Raw genomic sequence first — 23446 nt, 5'->3', positions numbered from 1 at the left:
CCAATCTGTCATGTGGTAATCTATCAAATGCCTTTGCAAAGTCCAAGAAAATCACTGTATATGAATCTAAGGACCTACCTTTCACAAACCCTAAGGGAACAATCATAAAGAATCTCATGTAAAATCAGTGGTAGTCATGGGCACAAATGAATTAGTTAGGGAGAAAAAAAATGTTGATAGAGACTTTAGGAAGTTGTTGCAGCAAGTAAAGAAGAATAGTGTTGTTCAGAAAGTCATAGGCGTGTTGCCCAGATATGACAACAATGATGTGAGAAAGAAAGTAGACATAAAGAATAGTAAGATGGCTGAGTTGTGTGAAGCAAAGGGGGGTTCAATCTGGAAATTTGTGGAGTGATTTGAAGGAAGTTGGAATGGTTTAAAGATGATGGATTCCATTTACATGAGTTTGGTGTTGGGCATTTAGAAAGGCTATTGTTTTCTGAAAGGCACAGAGTCAAGAAGTTAATGTAGTAAATGATCAGGGTCTACTTGTCAAGCAGGATAGCACAACTAAACAGATTGTACGACAGGAGGAAGATGGATGTGAGGTTGAAGATGTGGTTGCAACAGCACAAGATGATGGAATACATAAAGATGAGGAAGAGACAGGTAGGAATGGAAATCAGAGTCATGATAAGGGAAGCAGGAGTGGACAAACAGAAGAGAGTGGTGTGGTATAGCAGCTAGAATAGAGAATGTTGGTGCTGGTAGAATGACTCAAACACAGAGGGATTGTTATATTTATACACAAATGTAAGGAGTATTCGAAACAAGAGAGCTCAGTTTGTTGCACTGATTGAGTCAGTATGCCCAAAGATAATTGGAATAAGGGAAACTTTGTTGTCTGAGGAGGATGTGATGTCAGGAATAGAAATAGAAGGATATATAATTTTCCAGAAGGATAGAAATGTGAAAAGAGGAGAAAGAGTGCTGTTAATGATTGCAGAGGAATTGTGTCTGCAAAGTGTGGAAGTTAACAGTGCATGCACAGATTTTGAATCTGTGTGGTGTGAAGTTGAAATAAACAGGTTAATATATCTGATAAGATGCTGTTATAGGCAAGGGAATGCAGAAAATACCAATTGTAAAATGTTTACGCAAATTAGTGGTATGTGAAAAGAAGGCGATCTGGATGGGTGACTTTAATTACAGGAATATAGAATGGAAGGAGGAGACATGTATGTTAACAAGGAGAGTGAGTTTGTGGAATTTCTGAGAGATAAGTATCTTAAACAGCATGTGATTGAAACAACTAGAGGAGTTAATGTTTTGGATTTGGTGATAACTTCAAAAGAAGTAGTTGTTAATGAGGTGTTGACACTGCTGCCAGTTAGTGAGAGTGATCACGAGGTACTTGTTTGGGATGTGATGAAACAAGAAAAGGTAACTGCCAAAAATGGATATATGTGGAAGTATAAAGCAGGTATTAATTACAGGATGCTCTGTAGTCAGTTAGCATCTTAAGCTTAAGTACATTGGGTAGATGCGCTGAGATAAAAAGTTGTTCACAGTGCATGGAAACTCACAAGGCAGTATCTGACAAAAGCAATGTATAATTGCACACCAAGTGTTAAGCGAGTAAACAGAGTAGGAGTGAAATGGATGAACACTGAAATCAAGCAAGCAGTGAGGGAAAAGAAAATGTTATGGAAAGAGGTACAAGACAGTTGTGGTGAACACATCCATGAAGAGTATAAAGTGCTGGCTGGGCAGGTGATGAGCAAAGTAAAGAAAGAAAAGGTGCAGTATGAGAGGAGATTGGCTGATCAGGCCAAGGTTAACTCAAGGGAATTTTTCTGCTATGTGGCAAGCAAGAGAAAGAATAATTATGGCAGGTTAACACCAGTGGATAGTTATGGCAGCAGAATAACAGCAGCAAAGGATATAGTGGAATTATTGAACAAGCACTTTATCAGCGTATATCATACTGGTGTAAATGATGCTGTGCAATATATAGAAGAGAGGCAGGTATTAGGAGAATTGGAAGTGAAAGAATAAGAGTTGTGTCAGATGCTGATTGGGTTAGATGTAAATAAAGCTGTGGGAATGGATGATATATCTCCATGTATTCTTAAGGAATGTGCACCACAGTTGACTATGAGATTGACCTGGTTATTTAATGAAAGTCTTGCAGTGGATAGGGTTCCTAAAGAGTGGAAAGAGGGCAAAATAGTACCACTCCACAAGCATGGTTCTAGGAGAGATGTCTCCAACTATAGACCAGTCTGTATAACTGTGATTGTGTCAAGGTGTTGGAGAGACTGGTAAGGAATAGAATACAGGATTGGGTTGATGGACATAGCATTCTTTATGATGGTCAACATGGATTTATAAAGGGTAGGTGCTGTTTTAACAATTTAGTTGTATTTTATGATAAGGTAGCAAGTTTTAACAGTTTGCGCCTGCACGTATTGCAAGTCTAGCTGACCTTGCAATACGTGCAGGCGCAAATTTGACTTGTTTGTCTGTTTGCTTACTTGGGAGATGGAGTAAAACCAGGTTTAAAATAGCATGGTATCTTTAACATTTATTATACCCAAGGTAAAATACTTTCTATTTATATATATATATATGTGTGTGTGTGTGTGTGTAGTATTGGAAAAATTCACAAAAGCAGTGGATTAACTATTAATGCAGACAAGACAAAATTAAAAGTTTTTGGAAAGTGGGATCTTGGAGGCATTCCTTTTGGGCTAATCCCTAAAAGAGAACCCCTCATCCCTTCTCCACTTACCCAATATTGCCAGTTCAAGAACTTATATACAAGAACTTTGAAACCCTAGAAGACTGGAAAATTGGACCACTTTCCTTTTCTTCTAAAGCCACAGTACTCAAAACCATAATTTTTCCTACTAAGTTGTACATAATAAATATTACAGACATCACAGAAGCTGAAGAAAACCAATTATATAGTAAACCTGTACAATTTTTTTGGTCCAGCCAATACCAAGAAGTTAAAAAAGAATTTCTTCAACTATCAAAGAAGCATGGAGGATTTGGACATCCAGTCTTAAAATTCTGTATTTAAGCAATACAGCTTCAAAAATCCATAAAAGATTGCAGACTAATCACACATGTACAAACCTTCTCTTGTACTACCTGGGTTTTCATCTTCCCCTGTTTGGAGTTAATGATTATAAAGGTCTAAACGCTGAGATTGTTCCTGAACTACAACACTCTATGCTTAACTCTGAGATTGCTAAAATACTCTGGAGTTGACATTCTTTCAATTAAAAAAGCAAAATTTGGTTTCTTTCACTGCAAAGTTCCACAGTTAGGTACCGACAACAATAGTTTGTTTCATAACACTTTGAAGTTCCAAGGATACCCTAACAGGAGGGATCTTGCTTGGAGAATTGCATATGGCTGCCTTCCAGTCAATACCATCAAATGGAGGTACTTTAACATTGGAAATCCAATCTATGACATCTGTTACCAATTGGAAACAGTAGATCATGCATTCTACAGCTCTCCTCTTGCCCTGCATATTTGGAATAGATTATGTAGTGTGTTGGGCATTCCATTGCTTACAACGTCAGCAATGGGAAGAGATTTTTGATTTTTATAATTAATGAATTAAAATACCATTTATTGAAGGTTAGAAAGCAACAAGGATTAGAAAACCAACATTATGACATCCAAATGCTTTATAATAATGTATTGTGGAAATTTTATTGTTCAGTCAGAGGATTTTTGTATTTAGAAAGAAACACACTAGGAGATGAAATTTATTAGTATATTGTGTAGATCACCCACATTATGCAATACTCACCAGGGGGAGATAAAATTCTGTCCATTCTTACTATGAAAGGTATTTTAAATAGTTCCACACTCTTAATTCAATGTGGTCTTACAGTCAATTGCAGGGATGACTGGAGAGCAATCCCAGGCAAAGAAGGTCAATTCAAGACATTTAACTGAGATGGAGGCTAACCACCTGGATATCAATCATCTTTGTGCTTTAGTTTCCATTGTCTTTTGGTTGTTCATCTATATGAGATTGGTGAAAAAGGAAAATGGATAGCCTTTGGCTATATGATGATATAAAAGAGATGAGGCCTTTTCTCTATCTCTCATGCTAACCATCTATCTTTCTCCTAATACTATCAGGCTCTCTTGCATCCCCTATACTAACTACTCTAGGCCTATGATGAGCATCTCAATAAAGGTTGAAACTGGTCTGGGTAGTGACTCTTCCCATAATGCATAGCCTTATACATGTCTGTAAAGATATGTGTGTGTGTGTGTGTGTCTTGCATTATGGGATACTAAGACAACTGATGTGAAGTCATTAGAGTCTATATACAAGTAGCCAAGTTACTTCACGTGCAAACTTTGTATGCTTACACTTGGATAAAGGATGAAATCAAGAATATAATTTCTTGGCATTTTTAATTTATAGCTGCCACTGCTGTTGTGCTTTTTAAAGGAAAATTAATATAATAAACATATGCAACTAGTTTGTTGTAGCATATATAATTCAATATAATCCAATATGTTCCAATATAATCAACTATTCCTGTGTTTACCACATATTCACTATAGCAAGAAATGATTACTGAAACACTTAAGACTTTGAAACATCCACATTACATTGGGACTCAAACCCACAATTGCTGTTTTCAGTTTTTTTTTCTTTATTTAAGTTGATAAGTCAGTGGTTTCTGGATGAAATCAAGAATATAATTTCTTGGCATTTTTAATTTATAGCTGCCACTGCTGTTGTGCTTTTTAAAGGAAAATTAATATAATAAACATATGCAACTAGTTTGTTGCAGCATATGTTCCAATTAATCAACTATTCCTGTGTTTACCACATATTCACTATAGCAAGAAATGATTACTGAAACACTTAAGACTTTGAAACATCCACATTACATTGGGACTCAAGCCCACAATTGCTGTTTTCAGTTTTTTTTTCTTTATTTAAGTTGATAAGTCAGTGGTTTCTGAATTAGGTAGAGGGATTGTTGAAGGCCCTGATAAAACTGAGGATTCATTGTGAATAGGAAGTTTGAATCAGTGACAGAAATCGCTCTCCATACATGGATTTCAATTCCCTAGTAAGCACATAATGCAATCAGAAGTGGAACATATAGCCACCCCAGATGCCACACTGGCACCATAGCAAATCAAGGATCCCACTGCTATAAACTATTAATCCTTGAAGGTGAGCTCACAAGTCAAGTGATACTGGTTAAGGGGGGGGGGAATGTGAGAACAGCGTTCTAAGGTTGGATAGTTTCGAATTTGTATAGGGTGAAGATGAGGTGTTTTGTATTAGGGCAGAAGTACCTCCTCTTATCTTGCACAACCATTCAAACAGAGCCCCCATAGCTCAGTCAGTATAGATGAAGACCCTTTGGTCAGAAAGATCCAAGTTTGATTCCCATCCATGACGTGAGGAACCTTTATCTGGTCTCTTTCAAATAAAAGTGAGTTTGCCAGCTTCATATAGAGGCAGAGGGTCAGAACAGGCAAACCTGCTCCGTGAACAAACACATGGATCTACAATAATAAAATACATACTTAATCCCTCATCAGGAGGGCTCAACCATTTCACCCCAATCCTGAGGGATGGGGGTGAAAAGGGAAGAACCCCATATGAAATAAATAACCATTCAAATAGACTTTCCATGAATCTGCAGTGTAATTTCTCAGAAAATTTGTTTAGGCTCTAGCTGCTAGCTCATAGCCTGATTTGCATATATTCATTCATAGCCTCCTTAGTTTTTAGTACTTGTGTCTGTTGACTGTGTTCTTGTAGATGGTTTGTCTGTTTTTGATAGATAACCTCATCATTCCATATAAAACAAGCTAATCCAACCTTCATTTGAAAAGTCCTTATAAAGGTTCTTTGTATCCTAGATGGGATTTGAATCCAGAGGGCATTACCAAATAAGCTACAGAGACAGTTGTGCACTTATACGGTTAGCAGCTGTAGAGGTGAGAAGTAATATCTCAAGTGGAAAAGATCAGCAGTTTTTTTTGAAGGCTACAGATGTAATGTGTTAACAGGTTAGAGAGGTATATGTTGCAAAGCTTATAAAGGCTAGTCTGAACTTCCCACATTTTCTAGACATTGTCTTATGAGGTAAAGTGAGATCCTTCTTGTAAGAAAGAGTGGAAAAAAGAAACTACTTCTGATAGTACTGAAACCAATCTCACTCCATCAAAGAATGATAAAAATCATGCAATCTATTATATAAAGAGAAGAAATTGAGTGTATTGTCAGCAAACTATGGATATGATTTCAGGTCAGTGAAAGAAATCTGTATGGAATGAAGAGGATAGGTGAAAATAGAATACTCTGGAACTGATATGAAAATCTGAAGAAAAGAAGACAGCCACTCAATTACAGATGGTGGGGATATACTATGTACTTGTTATAGTGAAGAGGGGAAGGTGGACACCCAGTTACAAATGGTAGAGGTATACTATGTATTTGCTATTTACTTTCTTATTTAGACATGCATACAATAATCTATTGTTCACCCAATCATGTTTATTATGATGATGGAAGTAATGGAAAAGATTTGTATAGATTGGAAAGATAGAAGATAAATTATTTCACTATAGATGGGACAAACTGCTATGGTAAGAGATATATATGGTACACAGAAACATTTATCATTGGACGAGGAGTAAGACAAGGCTGTTCTATGTCACCAATTTTGTTCAATATGTATTCTGAAGTGATGTTAAAAGAAGCATTGGAGAATGCAGAAGAAGGAATAAAGATAGGAGGTAGACAGATATTTGCAATAAGATATACAGATGACAAGGCATTATTATCAAACACCGAGGAAGAATTACAACATCTGCTGAACAGCTTACTAGAATCCTGTATCAATTATGGAATGAAAATTAACATAAGCAAAACAAAAGTAATGAAAATAACAAAGAAAGAGACAACTATGGATGTAAGAATAAATAGAGAAAAATTGAATCAAGTAAGGGCATTTAAGTATCTAGTGCTAATATCATCTGCTGAACAGCTTACTGGAATCCTGTATAAATTATGGAATGAAAATTAACATAAGCAAAAACAAAAGTAATGAAAATAACAAGGAAAGAGACAACTATGAATGTAAGAATAAATAGAGAAAAATTGAATCAAGTAAGGACATTTAAATATCTAGGAAGTGTGATTATCAGCGATGGAAGATGCGCAAGTGACATAAAAGCAAGAATAGCAATGGGAAGGGATGCTTTAATAGAAAATGGAATTTTTTCGGAAGTAAAATATATAAAAATTTAAAGAAAAGACTAATAAAATGTTGTGTGGAGTATTGTCTTATATGCAGCTGAAACCTGGACATTGAAGAAAAAAGAAATTAAAATTTTGGAAAGCTCCCAGATGTGGATTTGGAGAAGGATGGAAAAAAATAAAATGGACAGATAAAATAAATAATGAAGAGGTCTTGAAAAGAGTAGAGGAAGAAAGGAATCTGTTAAAAAGGATAAAAAGAAAAGAAAGAGAAATTGGATTGGACATATCCTGAGAGGAAATGATCAGAGATGCCATTGAAGGAAAAACAGAAAGAAAAAGACCTAGAGAAAGAGTGAGGAAAACAATGCTAGATGACATGCTGAATGGAGACGGATACACAACCTTGAAAGAGAAGGATCAGAAGAGAAGACAGTGGAAGGAAAGTTTTTGCTACTAAAAGAAGAACCTGCTTAATTGCAGAATACTTAAGAAGAAGGAGTACTAGAAGTTGGTTGATGTGAAAAGCTGGATAAATAATAAGATGGAACAGATAAAATGGCTCTGGGTGCAAGTATTTAAATTTAAATAAAATTTTATCTTAAAATATGAGTTAAAACAGAGTTAACAAGTACACAGAATTAATTTTTTTTGTTAGCTTTGCATTTGCCATATAAATTCAAAAGATATTATTAAATTATAATACCAAAGCTAATGATCCATCCTGCCTCTTGACACGACTGTTTTGGAAGGTTTCATCAATCTGTGTAACAACATATTTATAGATTTTATGAGTATGAAAATTAGTCCAAAACACTACTGGATGACTGCCATTGAATAACACATCCACTGAATCAATACGACTTGTTCCTGAAGAATTATGCAGTATATCTTCTAGGCCTTGTTGTGATGGTTTGTAAGGGTTGAGCCGTCGCAATTCATTTTCACTAGCTACTAGCATATAAGATTCCTGACCTTACAAAACAGAATTTTATAATTAATGAACATAATTAATATAGCTATTTTAAATAAGTCATGCTCTACATTTATTTTATACACATATGCTTTTAAATAAGTAATTTATTTTATGTATTTAAAACACACAAACAGATAAATCAAAAATATAATAATTTAAAGGAATTCAAACGGTAAATCCAATACAGCAAATATAAATACAATTTAAGGAAATTGAAAAATCTCGGCAGTAACGAAGTATGCTGATCATCAATAAGTAACAACAAAATTTTCCCTATCATGATATGCTACAGATAATTTTATATATTTGAATAAAATCATTAAAATAATTTGTTTTTATAGTGGGAAAATTCTGAAAGAATAATAATAAGAAGTAAAGACAACAGGTGGCAGGAAATACATGTAAACAGTAAATATGTAAATAATATAGATATATCTGGTAGTATCATAGTGAAAAAGAAGCAGCAAAACATAATTGGATTTGTGAAAAATGCGTATTTTATGTGTATAACATAAAATGAGAACCAAGATAAACTGTGGGCACCACAAAATATGCTGAACAGGTTTCAAGCAAATGAGAAACGAATTCAAGAAAGAAAGAGGTCTCCTCCATGTGTAATTCCAATGGTGCAACAGAAGTAAAAAAAAAAAAAATGACTACTAATTTTGCCTAATCAAAGTAATAGCGAATTAAATTAAAAATGCCAAGAAATTACATTCTTGTTTAATGATTTATTCAACTGCATGCAAAGTCTGTGTGTGAAATTTCTTCACAACTAGGCTACTTGTAGGTAGAGGCCCATGATTTCACATTAATTGCCTTAGTATCCCAGACCAGTTTTGACCTTTATTGAAGTCTCATCAGTGGGAACCAGATCCAGCTCCCAACTTGCCATATTTAAAAGTTTAATAATTTTGCCAAGAAGATAAATAAACTGCAGTTACCTCCAGAACACCTGGTTATTAGCAAGTAATCATTCAGCTAAAGAAAGAAGCTACCAAAGTGCTCAGTCTAAGCCATAACTATGCAGTAACTCTGAACAAAATTCCAATACTATGAAATAATACAGCCTACTGGTCTATATTGCCAATAATATCCAGTAAGATGTAGCAAATGTTTTAAAGTCAGCAAAGTCTCTAAAAAGAAACTTTCCTATAGAGAACTGACCAAACTTAAAAAACTATGCCAGAACCAAAATATTATTATTGGCAAAGAGGATAAGCATAACACTACTTAGCCAAAGAGCTCTCTCAATACTGGTCATGCTTCTTTCTATATATATGGAATATGATCGAAAAATGTTAATCTTACTCAGAGATCGATTGACATACCTCCTTATTGATGCTGATCATATGCCTAAACACAGAAAAAGGCGGTCAAAAAATTATTATACAAAGCTGTATCCTGGCCTCCTGAAACTAATCAAAAACTTAAACCATATAATGCCTTCCAGGATTTATGGGTCACTGCCAGATATCCTCAGAGACACCGACATCATGGTTGGTTGGTTTTGAAATAACTTCTCTATTCACTAATTTATCCCTGAAAGAACCCTCAGAACTCATACTGAACGTTCAGAACTCTCTATACTCTGGAATTAGCAGATTCAGATCCTTTAAATTTAGTGGATGCTAAAATTGCAGGACTATCATGTAAGGTACTTTTTGATATGAAGCATACACTTCAGTGATTACTTGACAGTTTTTCACATTTTTAAAGAATACGTTAAAGGATGATATTCAATAATGGGATAAAGACATAAAATTGAAGGATATATTTAACCAGGATTTACCAGCTACATAGAAAATCAGTGGAAATATTCTTTCCTGATTTTTCTGTTACTGTTTAGCATGAGATGCACATCTCCCAAGCAATTTTTAGTAATTTGTTTTCGGTGAAGAATTTTTGGCTCTTCATGGTTACTGTTGTAATTATTCATTTGGAGTTATTTCTTTGCATAGCATTGACTTTTGTAATTGACTTTTCTTTGCATTGACTTTTGTAAGCCATCTTAAAATTCTCTGCAGAACCTTGTCAGAGTTTATTTCCTCTGAATGAAGTCCATGAGGTTTGTTTGTTGACTGAAAATACTAAGGATATTAAAGCAAAAGGTCTTACTCCTTTTGATGCTCTGTCTGAGAGGACTTTCAGTAGAATAAATTCTGAGGATGATAAGCATATTTTATTTAAATGCTTAAAGCATTTGAGAAATAAATTCTCTGATACATTAACTGAAAGCATACTTGGGTTGTCTTGTACAGATGTGATAGAACATTCTGTTGATAATTAATTCAGAAAAGCCTATTTTTAAAATGCTGTACCAGACACATTTTAAGTACTCTGAAAGGCTTAAAACTTTACTTCAGAAATATTTAGAGGCTGGTATTATTCAACAACATTCTTGGTCATTGTGCAACTCTCCATTTTTTTATTGGAGAAACCTAATGAAGATCATTACCTCAAGGTGCAAAGAATTCTGCATAGTCATTTCAGGCAATGATGAATGTAGTTTTATCTGAATTTGAACAAGATGATTTACTGCTGTTTTGCTTCAGATTTTAATCATAGCAAGAATGCTGAAGACAGTCTTGCATATGATTAAAATATGATGCATGAATGCAATCATATAATACATGATTGCATATGATGGCAATCTTTCATGAATCAAGAAGATTCATGAAAGATTTATCTTTCTAAATGAAACGTTTCATTTTCTGTCTCAAGGACACCAGTGATATTAATTATTTTATCAAAACAATGATAGAATTAGTGAAATCTGAAATTGTAAAGTGGTTTTAATGAAGAGCTCTACTTTGACGCAGTGTTATTTATAAAGTATTAAAATAAACTGTTTTTCTCTGGTAAAGGATTTGTGTTTCTTGTAATTAAGTTGCCTGAGGTAAGAATATTTATACTCCAGTGAAACATTGAAAATGAATGGAACACATGTGCTAAATAAGAAAACAGTGCATAGTCCTGTGGAAGTTAAGAAGTTTTTAGATGAAGGTCTGATAAAGAGTTGACTCTGAACATTTATTATTTGTAGGAAATTGTTATAAAAACAAAACGTTCAGTCTGGCAGACTGATTAAGTAGATATGAAGTAAACTATTAATAGAGTGTGTCAGTGAGATAATGACTTTATCCTTTAAAGATAGATATTTCTGGGTATTGCTTATGAATTTAATGCTCCATATGAAGACAGATCCTCTTTAGAATGGTTGTTATTGTTGCATCAATTTAGGCATGGCTTTAAAAATAATTTGAAAGAAACAGCTTACAAGAAAAAGGTCACGCTTTTTAAGGAAATGGAGCAAAGACTAACAGACATATTTCATTCCACAAACTAAGTGGGTAAACTTTTAGATGAAACCTTCTCCTGATAAAGTGACGGAAGATAAAAGGAGAGAAGGATGGTTACAAAAATCAAAGTATGATAAGAGAAAGAAACAGTCTAAGGAAATTTCTGTGAATTTAACTGAAGATGTTTCAGAATCTGAATCCAAAGTGAAATCGCATGATTTGGGAAAATTAGAACTAAAACTATTTCTTATAGAAGAAACAGAAAGTCAGCAGAAGAGACCAACAAAGAAAGGTCAGGAACTTCTGTTTAAGATGATATCTGAATTAATATTATCCAAAAATCCTCTTACAGATAACACAAATTTTGTTGACTTTTATGAGACTTGTTTTTTTACTAATTTGGGTGCACTGATTTCAAATATCAAACCATTTTTCTCTATCACATCAGGTTTTTCCTTTATGGCATTTTCTTTTTGCTAATTTGTAAGTTTTTGATATTTTTAAGGAGGCAGTACTATTTAGAGGATCAAAAAAATCGATTTCTAATATTATTTTCTGAAAGTATGTACTTTTAAAAATCTGTTCCTAACTTTTTATCAAGAAATTCGAAAAATTCCTGAAGATATAGCCTATTATTCAAAGTGGTGCGCAGATCAGGATCGGAGCGCTCACCGCTCTCGCTTGTTAGTAAACGAATAAACGCGTAAGAACCTGCAACGGCACGTACTGGCGCTTTGAATGCAAGAGAGGCCGATAATTAGATGCATAACTACTTAACAACATTCATTACAAATTACAATAATATTTATAAAAAAATAACAATTTTACTTATATATGAGTTTCAGGGAATAAATTTTTGTTTGTAGCAATTTCTGCTGTGTGTTCTGTTTTGGCAATCCCTTTGAATACTCCAACAGTAGTGGGCCATCATGTGAGAATCCCTTCTTCCTTGGTACCGATCTTCCATAGTTTTTTAGTCTTGACAAGCGAGAGCGGTGAGCGTTCCGATTCTGATCTGCGCACTGCTTTGAATAATAGGCTATATCTTCAGGAATTTTTCGAATGTCTTGATAAAAAGTTTGGAACAGATTTTTAAAAGTACATACTTTTAGAAAATAATATTAAAAAATCGATTTTTTTGATCCTCTAAATAGTACTGCCTACTAAAAACTATCAAAAACTTACAAATTAGCAAAAAGAAAATACCATACAGGAAAAACTTGACGTGATAGAGAAAAATGGGTTTGATATTTGAAATCAGCGCACCCAAATTAGTAAAAAACAAGTGTCAGATCATAATCAGCAGAAAAAAATTTTTTTTTTCTTGCCAGGGTAATCAGTCTTTCTCTTGCAAATGTAATGTTCTTGACAAGAATAAAACATCTCAAAAGAGATATGTTTCACAATGTTTTAGATGTAATATAGCTGGCCACTTTACTAAAGACTGTTGTGTTAGGAATAAATTCAATTGTCAGCATAAGAATTTTCAGAGTGTAGGAAAATTTAGAAATAATTATCATTCTAATATCATATTTGCAAGGACAGAGTTCTTGCTAATATGTTATTAGTTCAAACTACTTGTTAAATATGATTAAAGCTAAAGTCAGTTCAGCTTGTGAAAGAGTTGGATGTAGCATTAGCTCTGTATGTTAATCGAGATAATCCTTTGATAGTTCTACAAAGATTTATTCAGAAGTGCCTTTAAAAATCTTATTAGACATGGGTGTGTATATTTCACTCATTTCTCATAAGTTTAACAAAATTAAAACTCTAATTTCAAATTACATTTCAGTTTTAAGTTATCCAATTACGCTAGAAGGCAGCCATGGAATATTGCTCCCATAATTAGGGTGGTGCAAAAAATCCTTCTTAAGAGTGCTCAATTCTATCCAGAAGAGGGCAATCCAGCTAATTAATGATCCATCATCATCATCATCAAATTCCTGCCAAGTACCCTCACAAGGGGTGTATAGGATATGATAGTACAACATGAAAAATTTACATAATTACTAACTTCCAATCTACAATTTTCCTCCAGATCAGTCTGTTACGTGTCAAGACACCAATATTATCAGATCTTATATTTCTGTCGTCTAAGGCACTTTGTACCCTATCAAACCACGTATATCTTATTATTATTATTATTATTATTACGGGTATCTCCATGGAGTCAGTAGACTCATCGCGGGAGACCCAAACTAGCAAAACAATATCTGTCATATCTCTTCTTGAATTCATTTACAGACGAAGAGCTCACAACTAAGTCAGGCAATGAATTCCACTCATTCACCACCCTCCAGGCAAAAAACCTTGTTCTGACACCTTTGTTAACCACACTCTTCTTTAATTTCCAGAGATGACCTCTTGTTCTTCCATCACTATCACACAGCTGAAACATTTCCCCTGCATCAATCCTATAAAAACCTTTTAGTAATTTGAATGTTTCTATCATATCCCCTCTTCTTCAAATATCAACCAACCTCTGCAATCCACAAGCTCTCAATCTATCAATGTAGGGAGCATTTTTTATATCACTCACCAACTTGGTCACTCTTCTCTGAACCCTCTCCACAGCCTCCTCATCTCCAAGGAATCCAGGTGACCAGACCTGAGCACAGTAATCCAAATGTGGAAGTACCAATGCTTTATAAAGGGGAATAATAACCTCTTTATCTCTGGATGTCAGTGTGTTCCTCAACAACCAAGTAATCCTATGTGCAATCTTGGACACCTTAGCAATGTGTCCTCTGAACTTCATCTCCCTATCTACCAATACCCCTAAGTCCCTAGCCTCATCAATCTCCTGGAGTACCTTTCCATCGATGTAGTACACAGCTGGTAATCTTTTAATCCCAAAATGCATGACTTTACACTTTTCCACATTGAATTGACATCCATTTTCTTTTGGCCATTTTACCAGCTTATTTAAATCCTCCTGCAAACTTTCACTTAGTCTTCCTCTGGGTAGTTTTCCTACCAACCTGGCAGAGAACACTTGTTTTGCCAATCTTTCCTCGCCCATTCTGTTTAAATAACCATACCAGCTAAGATTAGCTCTGCTAACGCATTCCTGGATGCTGACAATGTCAAGTTCTTTCCTAATATCCTCGTTTTTTATATGATATTGCCATTGATGCCATCTGTTTACACCTCTAATATTTCTCAGGACTCTCATATCTGCAGACTCTAGGCTTTGGTCAAGTGTTTTACTTCTGACCCAGCTCTCAGATCTATAAGTTAAAACTGGTTTGAACACTGTCTTGTATACAGCTAATTTAGTGTTCCGACTAATTAATCTCTTATTCCATATAAATTTATTCAATAGACTTCCTACCATACCAGCTTTGTTAATTCTGTTGTCTATTTCCATATTTAATTTACCATCTTCAGTAAAAATCATGCCTAAGTAGCTGAAATGTTTTTCTTGTTCCATAGGTTCCCCGTTCACAACACAGTTGACATTTTCAACAATTCTAACAATTTTCATTGTCTTTGTCTTTTTAATGCTGACCTTCATACAATATCTATTACAACAGTTATTCAATTTAGTCAGAGAATCTTGCAGACTTGTAGTGGATTTGTTTAGAAGTATAACATCATCTGCATAAAGCAAAGAGCTGACATTAACATCTTCAATTTTGATATCATGTTCAATACCACTTTCCTTCATAATGTGATCCATATAGATAATGAATAACAGAGGGGATAATGAACATCCTTGTCTCACACCAGATTTAACATTAAACCATCTTCCTGTACTTCCTTCAATTCTAACTGCTGAATTACAACTCAAATAAAGACTAAGTATTGCTTGATATAATGCTCCATTGACACCATATAACTGTAGCGTATTGAATAGCTTCTCTCTTGGCACTTTATCATATGCCTTTTCCAGATCTACAAAACTCAAATACAGATCTTTGTTATATACCCATGAATTCTCCACTATTTGTCGTAAAGTGAAGATTTGATCCTGAGAGCCTCTATTTGGCTGGAATCCAGCTTGTTCTTCACCAAGCTTTTCTTCTACAATTCTTCTCAACCATTTTTCTCAAGTATACTTGCATATATCTTACCAGGAACACTCAGTAGGAAAAAAACTCTGTAATTTTCACATTTAGTTTTATTTCCCTTTTTATATATGGGTACTATGAGAGCTCTACTCCAATCATCGGGAATTCGTCCCTCTGTCCAGGCTTTCTGAACTATGCAGTGCAGCCACTGCAAGACTTTATGCCACCATAATTCAGCATTTCTGGTCGAATATCATCTACTTCTGCTGCCTTTCCAAATTTCAAGCCTTTGATAGCTTTTTCTACTTCAAGTATGGATATGTATTCCTGACTGTGCCTGTTGAGTGTTTTTTACCACTGTGCTATCACTGCTTGTTTCATTTAGCAATTTCTCGAAGCAATTACTCCATACTTCAAGGATATCTTTTTCTCCCGTTTTCATGTCACCTTTATCATCTCTAACTCCTTTTACAGTACTCTTTCCTCCATTTCTAAGCTTCTTCAACAACCTCCAGAATATTTTGCCACCTTCTTGATATTTATTTTCTGTATTCTTGCCAAAGTCCTCCCATGACTTTTGTTTAGCTAGTTTTACACAGTGTTTAGCTTTCTTACATTTGTCTCTGTATTTTCTAAGAGCACAAGCTGACTTATTTGATAGGAACTTTTGATACGCTTTCTTCTTTTCCTTCACTGCCTCTTTGACTTCCTGTGCCCACCATGGAGTTTTGATTTTTCTATCCTTTCAAACAACCTTACCACATGCCTCTTTGGCTGAATCAATCAAGGTTTTCTTCAAGACTTCCCACTGAATCTCTAAAGTTTGGTTCCTGTTCTCAAACTCTTTCATTCCTTCAATAATCTTTGTGTATTTTAGCCTACAGTACACACCTGAGAGTTGCTCAACTTTTATGCGCTTTAAAACTTTCTTACGTGTTATTCTTTTCAATATGAAATTCAATTTTATCCTGCTCAAAACTAAATAGAGATCACTTTCAATTTCAAATCCTCTGTACACTTTGGTGTCCTGGACAAGGGAGAAAACATCACTATCAAACATCATTATCAACAATAACATAATCAATGAGACTTTTCTTATTCCTAGCCTCTTCTCTCCATGTGAATTTGTGCACATTTTTATGTTGGAACATGGTGTTAATAATAACCAGTCCATGTCTTGAGCAGAAATCCAACAAATATTTGCCATTATTATTAGCTTTGCTCTTTTCTCCAAATTTTCCAAATATATTTTTGTATGTCTGATAATCATTTCCTACTTTGCTATTTAGATCCCCAACAAGGACCAACTTTTCCTTTTTCATTGTGTCAGATGCTTTCTCCAAAGCATTAAAAAATTCTGCCACTTCTACTTTAGTAGACTCTTCTGTGGGACCATAGGCACAAATAAGTCTCATTGTCCAGTTCCCCATTCTCATATTTTCCCACATCAATCTACTTGAGAATGCCTGCCATTCAAGAAGATTAGCCTCGTATTTTGTTTTGAATACTATGGCTATTCCTTTTCCTTGATTGTCATTGCCTGAATATAACATTTTGTATTTATTGCTCAAAAAGATCTCACCAGTTTTTGTCTTTTTTGTTTCAGTCACCCTTATTATGTCGATCTGGTACTTATCTAATTCCTCAGCTAGCTCCATTTCTTTGCCATTCAGGCTTCTTATGTTGATAGTACCGATCTTTAACTCTGGTTGAGTTGTGGTGTTTTTTCAAATTTGTTCCAGTAGCTGACTTTTCGCTGTTCAACCTGGTTCTCTGGTGAAAACAACGGGGGCCTTGTTTAACCAGGCGATGCCCCAGCCGACATGAAATTTTGTCATGTTGTACGATCATTTTATAATTTGGTTTAAGCCAATAAGAATTACAATTTGGTTGGCTAAATCCCAAATTGCCAGCCCATCCTCGTTAGTTCAGTATCCAGGTAGATACCCAACAGGGTGCACCACGAGAAGGTGAGGATTGGACATTAGGTCAGAAGCCCTGGTCGGTTCTCCGCATTCCTTTAAAGGCGATGTGGAGGTCTCCTCTCAGTTATACAGCTTTGACCCTTAAGCACCCCTCTCTCACAAACCCATTTCAAACCCTCTCTCACAGATGTTCAGCTTCTCCCTTGTCCCTCTTCTACAGATACTTTTATGGATAGTTGTAAAATGTTTTTACCTTGGTTTTATTATACATTAAAGATACCAAGAAATTTATATACTTGGCAGAACAATGTTTTGTTCATGAAATATATTTGCGATTTGCGGATCGGTTAATAAACATTGATTTTGTCATGTAATCACCTGATACATTACTACAAAACAGTAGAGTAATTCTGTCTTTGGAAACTTTGAATCCAGGAGCTGATCTTTCATTTTTCGAAATATAGGTACGTTTTGACATTTTTTTCCAATATAACCCAGATTCATCTGCATTGAACATCTGGTCTACACTGTAAGTATCTTCTTTAATGATTTTTAAAAGTTCTGCTGGGTATTTCCTGGCAGCTTCAACATCTGCTGATGCTGATTCTCCCTGGATTTTAAGATTATATGAAGAAAACAGCTTTTTAAAGTTTTCGAATCAATCCTTACTGGCACAAAATCCATGCTGAGATATTTCTTCTAAAGAATCTTGATCGAGTTCTTTTAAATGTTTATAAACTTTGAGAGCTTTTTGCTTAATAAAGGTGTCCATCCAAAGGAATTTTCTTTTGAGTGCAATCTTCTATCCAAATCATTAGAGATTTCTCCTTTTTTTCTATTAGAATATCGCAAACACGAGCAAAGCGCTTTGCACTTACTGTTGACCCAGCAATAACACTTTCTCGGATTTTATGTTCATTTTGTTTGATTGTTCGAATTGTTGATTCATTTAAATTCAGAGTCCTTGCAACAACTCCTGGTTTTTCTCCAATTTTCAACAGATCCAAGATTTTAATTTTTTCTTCGAAAGAAATGAATTTCCTCTTCAATGTTGGTTTTTCCCCTTTTGTTGCAGTTTTAGTGGCCATTACAATAAAAATAAACTTTTACATAAAAAAAAAAAGCATTACATATGTATGTAACTCACCAGAAAATAAACTGCTCAGCTTGAGAATAACACACTTATGATTTTAAACGCGCTTTCCTGGCAGAAAACAAAGAATTTTCAACAATAAATACTTTATACAGTAAACCCCAGATGGCAAACCTATGGCACTCATGTCAGAGGTGGTACGTCTCAGAATTTTGCTGGCATGTCAACGATTTACAGGTGATATCCATTTATATGCTTATATATTATTCAAGTTTTTTTTTTTAATTGTTGCAATACATACAAGCTGAATTTTGTTTTACACAAAACAGCAGCTATAAAGATTATGATTGATGCATATGATCGGTGCAGTATTAACAAAAGATCGTGCGACTCAAAGACAAAAGCAACCGACTAGTGTTGAATCGAAGCGCTAATTCTCTTCAACTGAATTCCATAACATCTGAAACTGTCATAACATTCGGTATTAGTTTTAACACATTCACAACAGGGTGTCATTTATCGTTCCGATTGAACTTCTCATTACTGACTGACTCAACTCACACAAAAGTTTCAACATTTGGTTGAATGTTATGGCTTCTTGGAAGGCAAACTCACACATTCATTATATGGCATGTTTCAATTCTTGGTAGTCTTTTATTTTAAGTTAGCCTTTGTGATCTGTCATAATGACATTGAGAATTTCAAATACAATAAAACAAACAATTATTTCATAATTGAAAAATTGGACAATAGTTTTTAGTTAGATACTGTGTTTCAGTGCAACATATCGTTTTGCTTAAGTCTATACAGCACACTTTCTGTGAGAGGGGGGAGATGTGATTTATTAGTTAGTGCTGTTTTTATTCCATCTGTCTCTAATTGCACTATTTGTTGAGAATGACAAAGACTGCAAAAGCCTATGTACCTTTTGCATGTACTCTGTACCTGATACAATAAAACTAAATTCGATACTTATAACTACTTGTGCGATACGGGCAGACACAAATTTAACGAAGATAAAATTTGATTTTTAAGTTTCGCGGTGAAAAATATGACAAAAAAAAATAAAGGGTTACTAGAAATTGTAGACCGTGTTATATCGAAACCGCGTTGAACAAGGGATACTACAATTTGTAGACTGCGTTATTTCGAAACTGCATTGTATAAGTACCGCATTATACTAGGGTTATCTGTACTTGGTTTTTAATCCTTTACCCAAGAAAGCAAAACAATGTTTTCGAGACTTCTGCATTACTTCAATCTTGGTATCTCTACTGGGTCTGACTTCCACTGATGAGACCTTAATAAAGGTCGAAACAGATCAGTATGTATCCCATAATGCTTTGGATTATGGGATACATACTAAGGCAATGATGTGAAGTCATTAGCCTCTATACACACCCTCTGCCCAAAAAGAAATCGAACTTTTGATAGAAAATAAAACACAGGCCAATTATAATTATTCAAATCATTTATTTCAATCAATATACTCTCCCTCAGCTTCGATACAGTGTTTGGCACAGTCAATTAACTCGTTAAATGAGTTTTTTATATCGGTTTTTGGGATACTGTTGAGGGTCGTGGTTACTGCCGCTTGAATGTTTTCAATGGTGTCATATAGCTTTCGTTTTATCAACAAATGAAGTGTGTGTGGGGGGGGGAAGTCATAGGATGTTAAATCAGGTTGAATACGGCGAGTGATCCAACACACAACTTGGTTTTTGCTCAAAAACTGGCTAACAATGTTTGAACGATGAGATGGTGCATTTTCGTGCAAAAGTGCCCAGCTGCCTGCATCACGATATTCATGCCGCGGGATGAATTCTCGCTATTAATCGCTTCAAAACTTTGAGATAAAACTCACCATTGATTTGGCCAGGAGGAACTAATTCTTTGTGGATAATGCCCTTGGAATTGTAGAAACAAATAAACATTATCTTCACTTTTGACTTCTCTAAACGAAGTTTTTTTTTTTTGGATCCTCTTCTGGTGGTCTTTACTCAGCACTCTGGCGTTTTGTTACAGGCTCATATTCAAAACACCATGTTTTGTTACCAGTAACGATCGTTTCAAGGAAGTTTGAGTTAAAACCTAACAAGCGGTTTTAATGAGGTCCTTGCAGTGTTCAATTTGATACATTTTTTAGTCATCTGTCAACTTGCGGGGAACAAATCGCGAATTCAATTTACGAAGGCCCAAACTCTTGGTCAAAATGTTGTGCACAGTTGATTTTAGAATCTCCAATTCATCTTTGATCAATTTCACATACGATTTCAGGTTTTCTTTGATGAAATCATGCACATTTTGGATGTTAACTTCGCTCAGTCCAGTTTTTGGATGGCCTGGCTTTTCGTTGTCCTCAAGCGTCTCACAACCACTTTGAAATCACTTAAACCATTCAGAAACTTCAGTACGGGATAAGCATTCATCGCCATATGCTTTTTAAAGCATTTGATGCGTTTCGGCAAAACTTTTACCAAGTTTAATACAAAAGTCAATCGTAGCTCTCTGTTTGAAACTCATTTTCCGACCATTCGTCAAAACACACTGTCACGCTTGGCACTATAACTTGGCTTCTGATGAAACAAATGTCATAAACAGTTGACACAACACTAATGGAGGTTGCTACTTTCGACAACAAAAAGATACAACAGGTGGCACCACTAGTTTCTTCTATTTTCGAAAAGTTTGTTTTCTTTTTGGACAGAGGGTGTACAGGTACCTCAGATGTGAATATATCTCACGTGCAAAACATTGTTTTGCTTCCTTCGGTAAAGGATTAAAAACCAAGTATATAGTTTCTTGGTATCTTTAACATTTCATGAACAGTGTTCTGCTGAATTGACCAGCAGAACACTGTTTTGTTTTTCCTCCCCTCTCCTCCAAAATCATTAAAACAGGAACCACTGCTAATCAACACCCTTTTACAGTCCACCTCAAAACTCACTGAACAAACTTCACTGCTTCCTCTTTTATTGCATTTATTTCTATCCTTTAGAATAGTCTCCCCCACTCTCCCTTCCCCAAAGACTACAACCATCTGTTGAAGCAAAATGTTAACAGACTCCTACTTTCTTCTATTCCTTTTGCCCCCCCCCTCCCTGCATACAGCACTAGTGTGCTACAGGTCTTGTAGCCTTTTGTGTGTAGATTAGATATTATATATATATTTTATTATTATTATTATTCATGACACCTCCAAGGAGTCCAAAGACTCATTGTGGGAGGACACCTACAGTACACCTCCGTCTCCACTACTACACAGAACCTCTACTACCAATCACCTACATCAATGCCATCTACTGCCCACAACCACTACCACCACAGCTAGTATTTTTTTGTCTGTAAATTGCATGTGTTCTGAAGGGCCAATTTGTCTGTATGCAGGATGAAAAACCTGAGTTTCCAGGAGAAAAAACCCTGCTACCTCCGTATGAGATCGGCTAACTCACCTTCGAGTAAAAAAGTCCATATAAAGATTCCTCCCGTCATGACGAGAATCGAACTTAGGCCTTTTCTAATCGAAGGGCACAACATACCGTCATTCTTCCAATTACACTACAAATCAAATCAGATTTTTCAGCTGATAAGCAAATAAATACTTTTATTCCAATTCCTTGTTTTCCTTAGAAAGTTTGTTATCCATTAATAGTTCTTCCAGAATTTTTAAATCCAAATGTACAAGTAATATCTGGAATTGATTTTTTGAAGCATCATGCTTTTGCATGTAATTCTGTTGATAGTACAGTACCCTTGTGGATATTGTGAATATGTTTTGACAAGACATAGTAAATTTTAGAGCAATCTCCAGTAGTTTTTAAAGGCACTGATGATAATGATCAAGTGTTTGATATTGAGACTATAAGTAAGGATAAAAAAAAGGAAAACATTGAGAAATAAAGGCTAACCTAAAAGAGAATTTAATGAAATTAACAAACACTAGTTAAAAAGGGAACAGAATTGCAAAATTCTTTAAACCTGTCTGAATTTAAGTCTAGTGTTTCACAGAGGATATTGCTTCAATGGCTTGCACTAATGTAGCAGAATACTCAAATTAAATTTGTACGCAATTTCTTATTTACATTAGGAAATATCAGATTCCATTGAATTGAAATATACAGAGTGTTTTCAGAAACTATTGCAGGAATATGAAAAGACAAGAATAATTGAGAAATCAAATGTTCAATGCAATAGCTCTTTTAATTGAAAAACCAAAGAGAAGCTTGAGATTTGTCTTAGATTTGAGAGTTATCGATAATGTTACAAAGGCTATTGATGATGTTACAATGCTACAATAATGTTACAAAGGTTGTGAGACTTTAGAACTAGTTGAAGGAAGCTTCAACTAGTTCTAAAGTTCTTTTAGCATCTATGCTGATATTCCATCAATCCATATTGCTGAATTCTTATTCAGTTTGTGCAAGAGCTCTAATACCTCCTCCTCCTCCTAACACATTTCAGTTTCTTCATTCATTGAAGAGGTAGCAGTGAGTGCAATGTTGCATAGTGCAAAGGTGGGATGCAGAAGTGGTTGTTCGATAAATGAGTGCCTGTTTTGCTAAAAGACCTATGATTGTAGTACTAGTAACAGTATTTCATGTCTTTTAGCAAAACAGGCACTCAATTCGATACAAAATTAATAACGGAAAAATCTCACATACAAAGATTATTTAATAGTATAATTTTCGCCTGTGTGTCACAGGCATCTTCAGCAATAACTGACAATTCCAAAAAGCGCGGCCTAAGTAGCTGGTGGAGCTTAATGCACTGAAGATGTCTGTGACACACAGGTGAAAATTATACTATTAAATAATCTTTGTATGTGAGTTTTTTCTGTTATTAATTTTGTATCGATACGTCTACTCAAGGTATACCTCTTTTAAAACTTGGGCACTCATTTGTCGAACAACCGCTTCTGCACCCCATC

At 35.0% G+C, this 23446-nt stretch overlaps 1 protein-coding gene across 1 annotated transcript in view; it reads right to left on the bottom strand.

Moving 5' to 3' along the window:
* Positions 1-23446, bottom strand: part of LRP1 (LDL receptor protein 1) — a 1646373-nt gene that overhangs the window by 371384 nt on the left and 1251543 nt on the right. Inside the window, exon 75 of the mRNA XM_090402369.1 lies at positions 7917-8185. Within this exon, the coding sequence (XP_090258495.1) occupies positions 7917-8185 (269 nt within the window). The remainder of the gene's footprint in view (positions 1-7916; positions 8186-23446) is intronic.

Source organism: Typopeltis vanoorti, chromosome 2 (assembly GCF_054136105.1).
Source record: "Typopeltis vanoorti isolate ZY-2024b chromosome 2, IOZ_Tvanoo_1.0, whole genome shotgun sequence".
Taxonomy (NCBI): Eukaryota; Metazoa; Arthropoda; class Arachnida; order Uropygi; family Thelyphonidae; genus Typopeltis; species Typopeltis vanoorti.
Note: the sequence above shows the minus strand (reverse complement) of the source record. Positions and strands in the feature narration are given on the sequence as shown.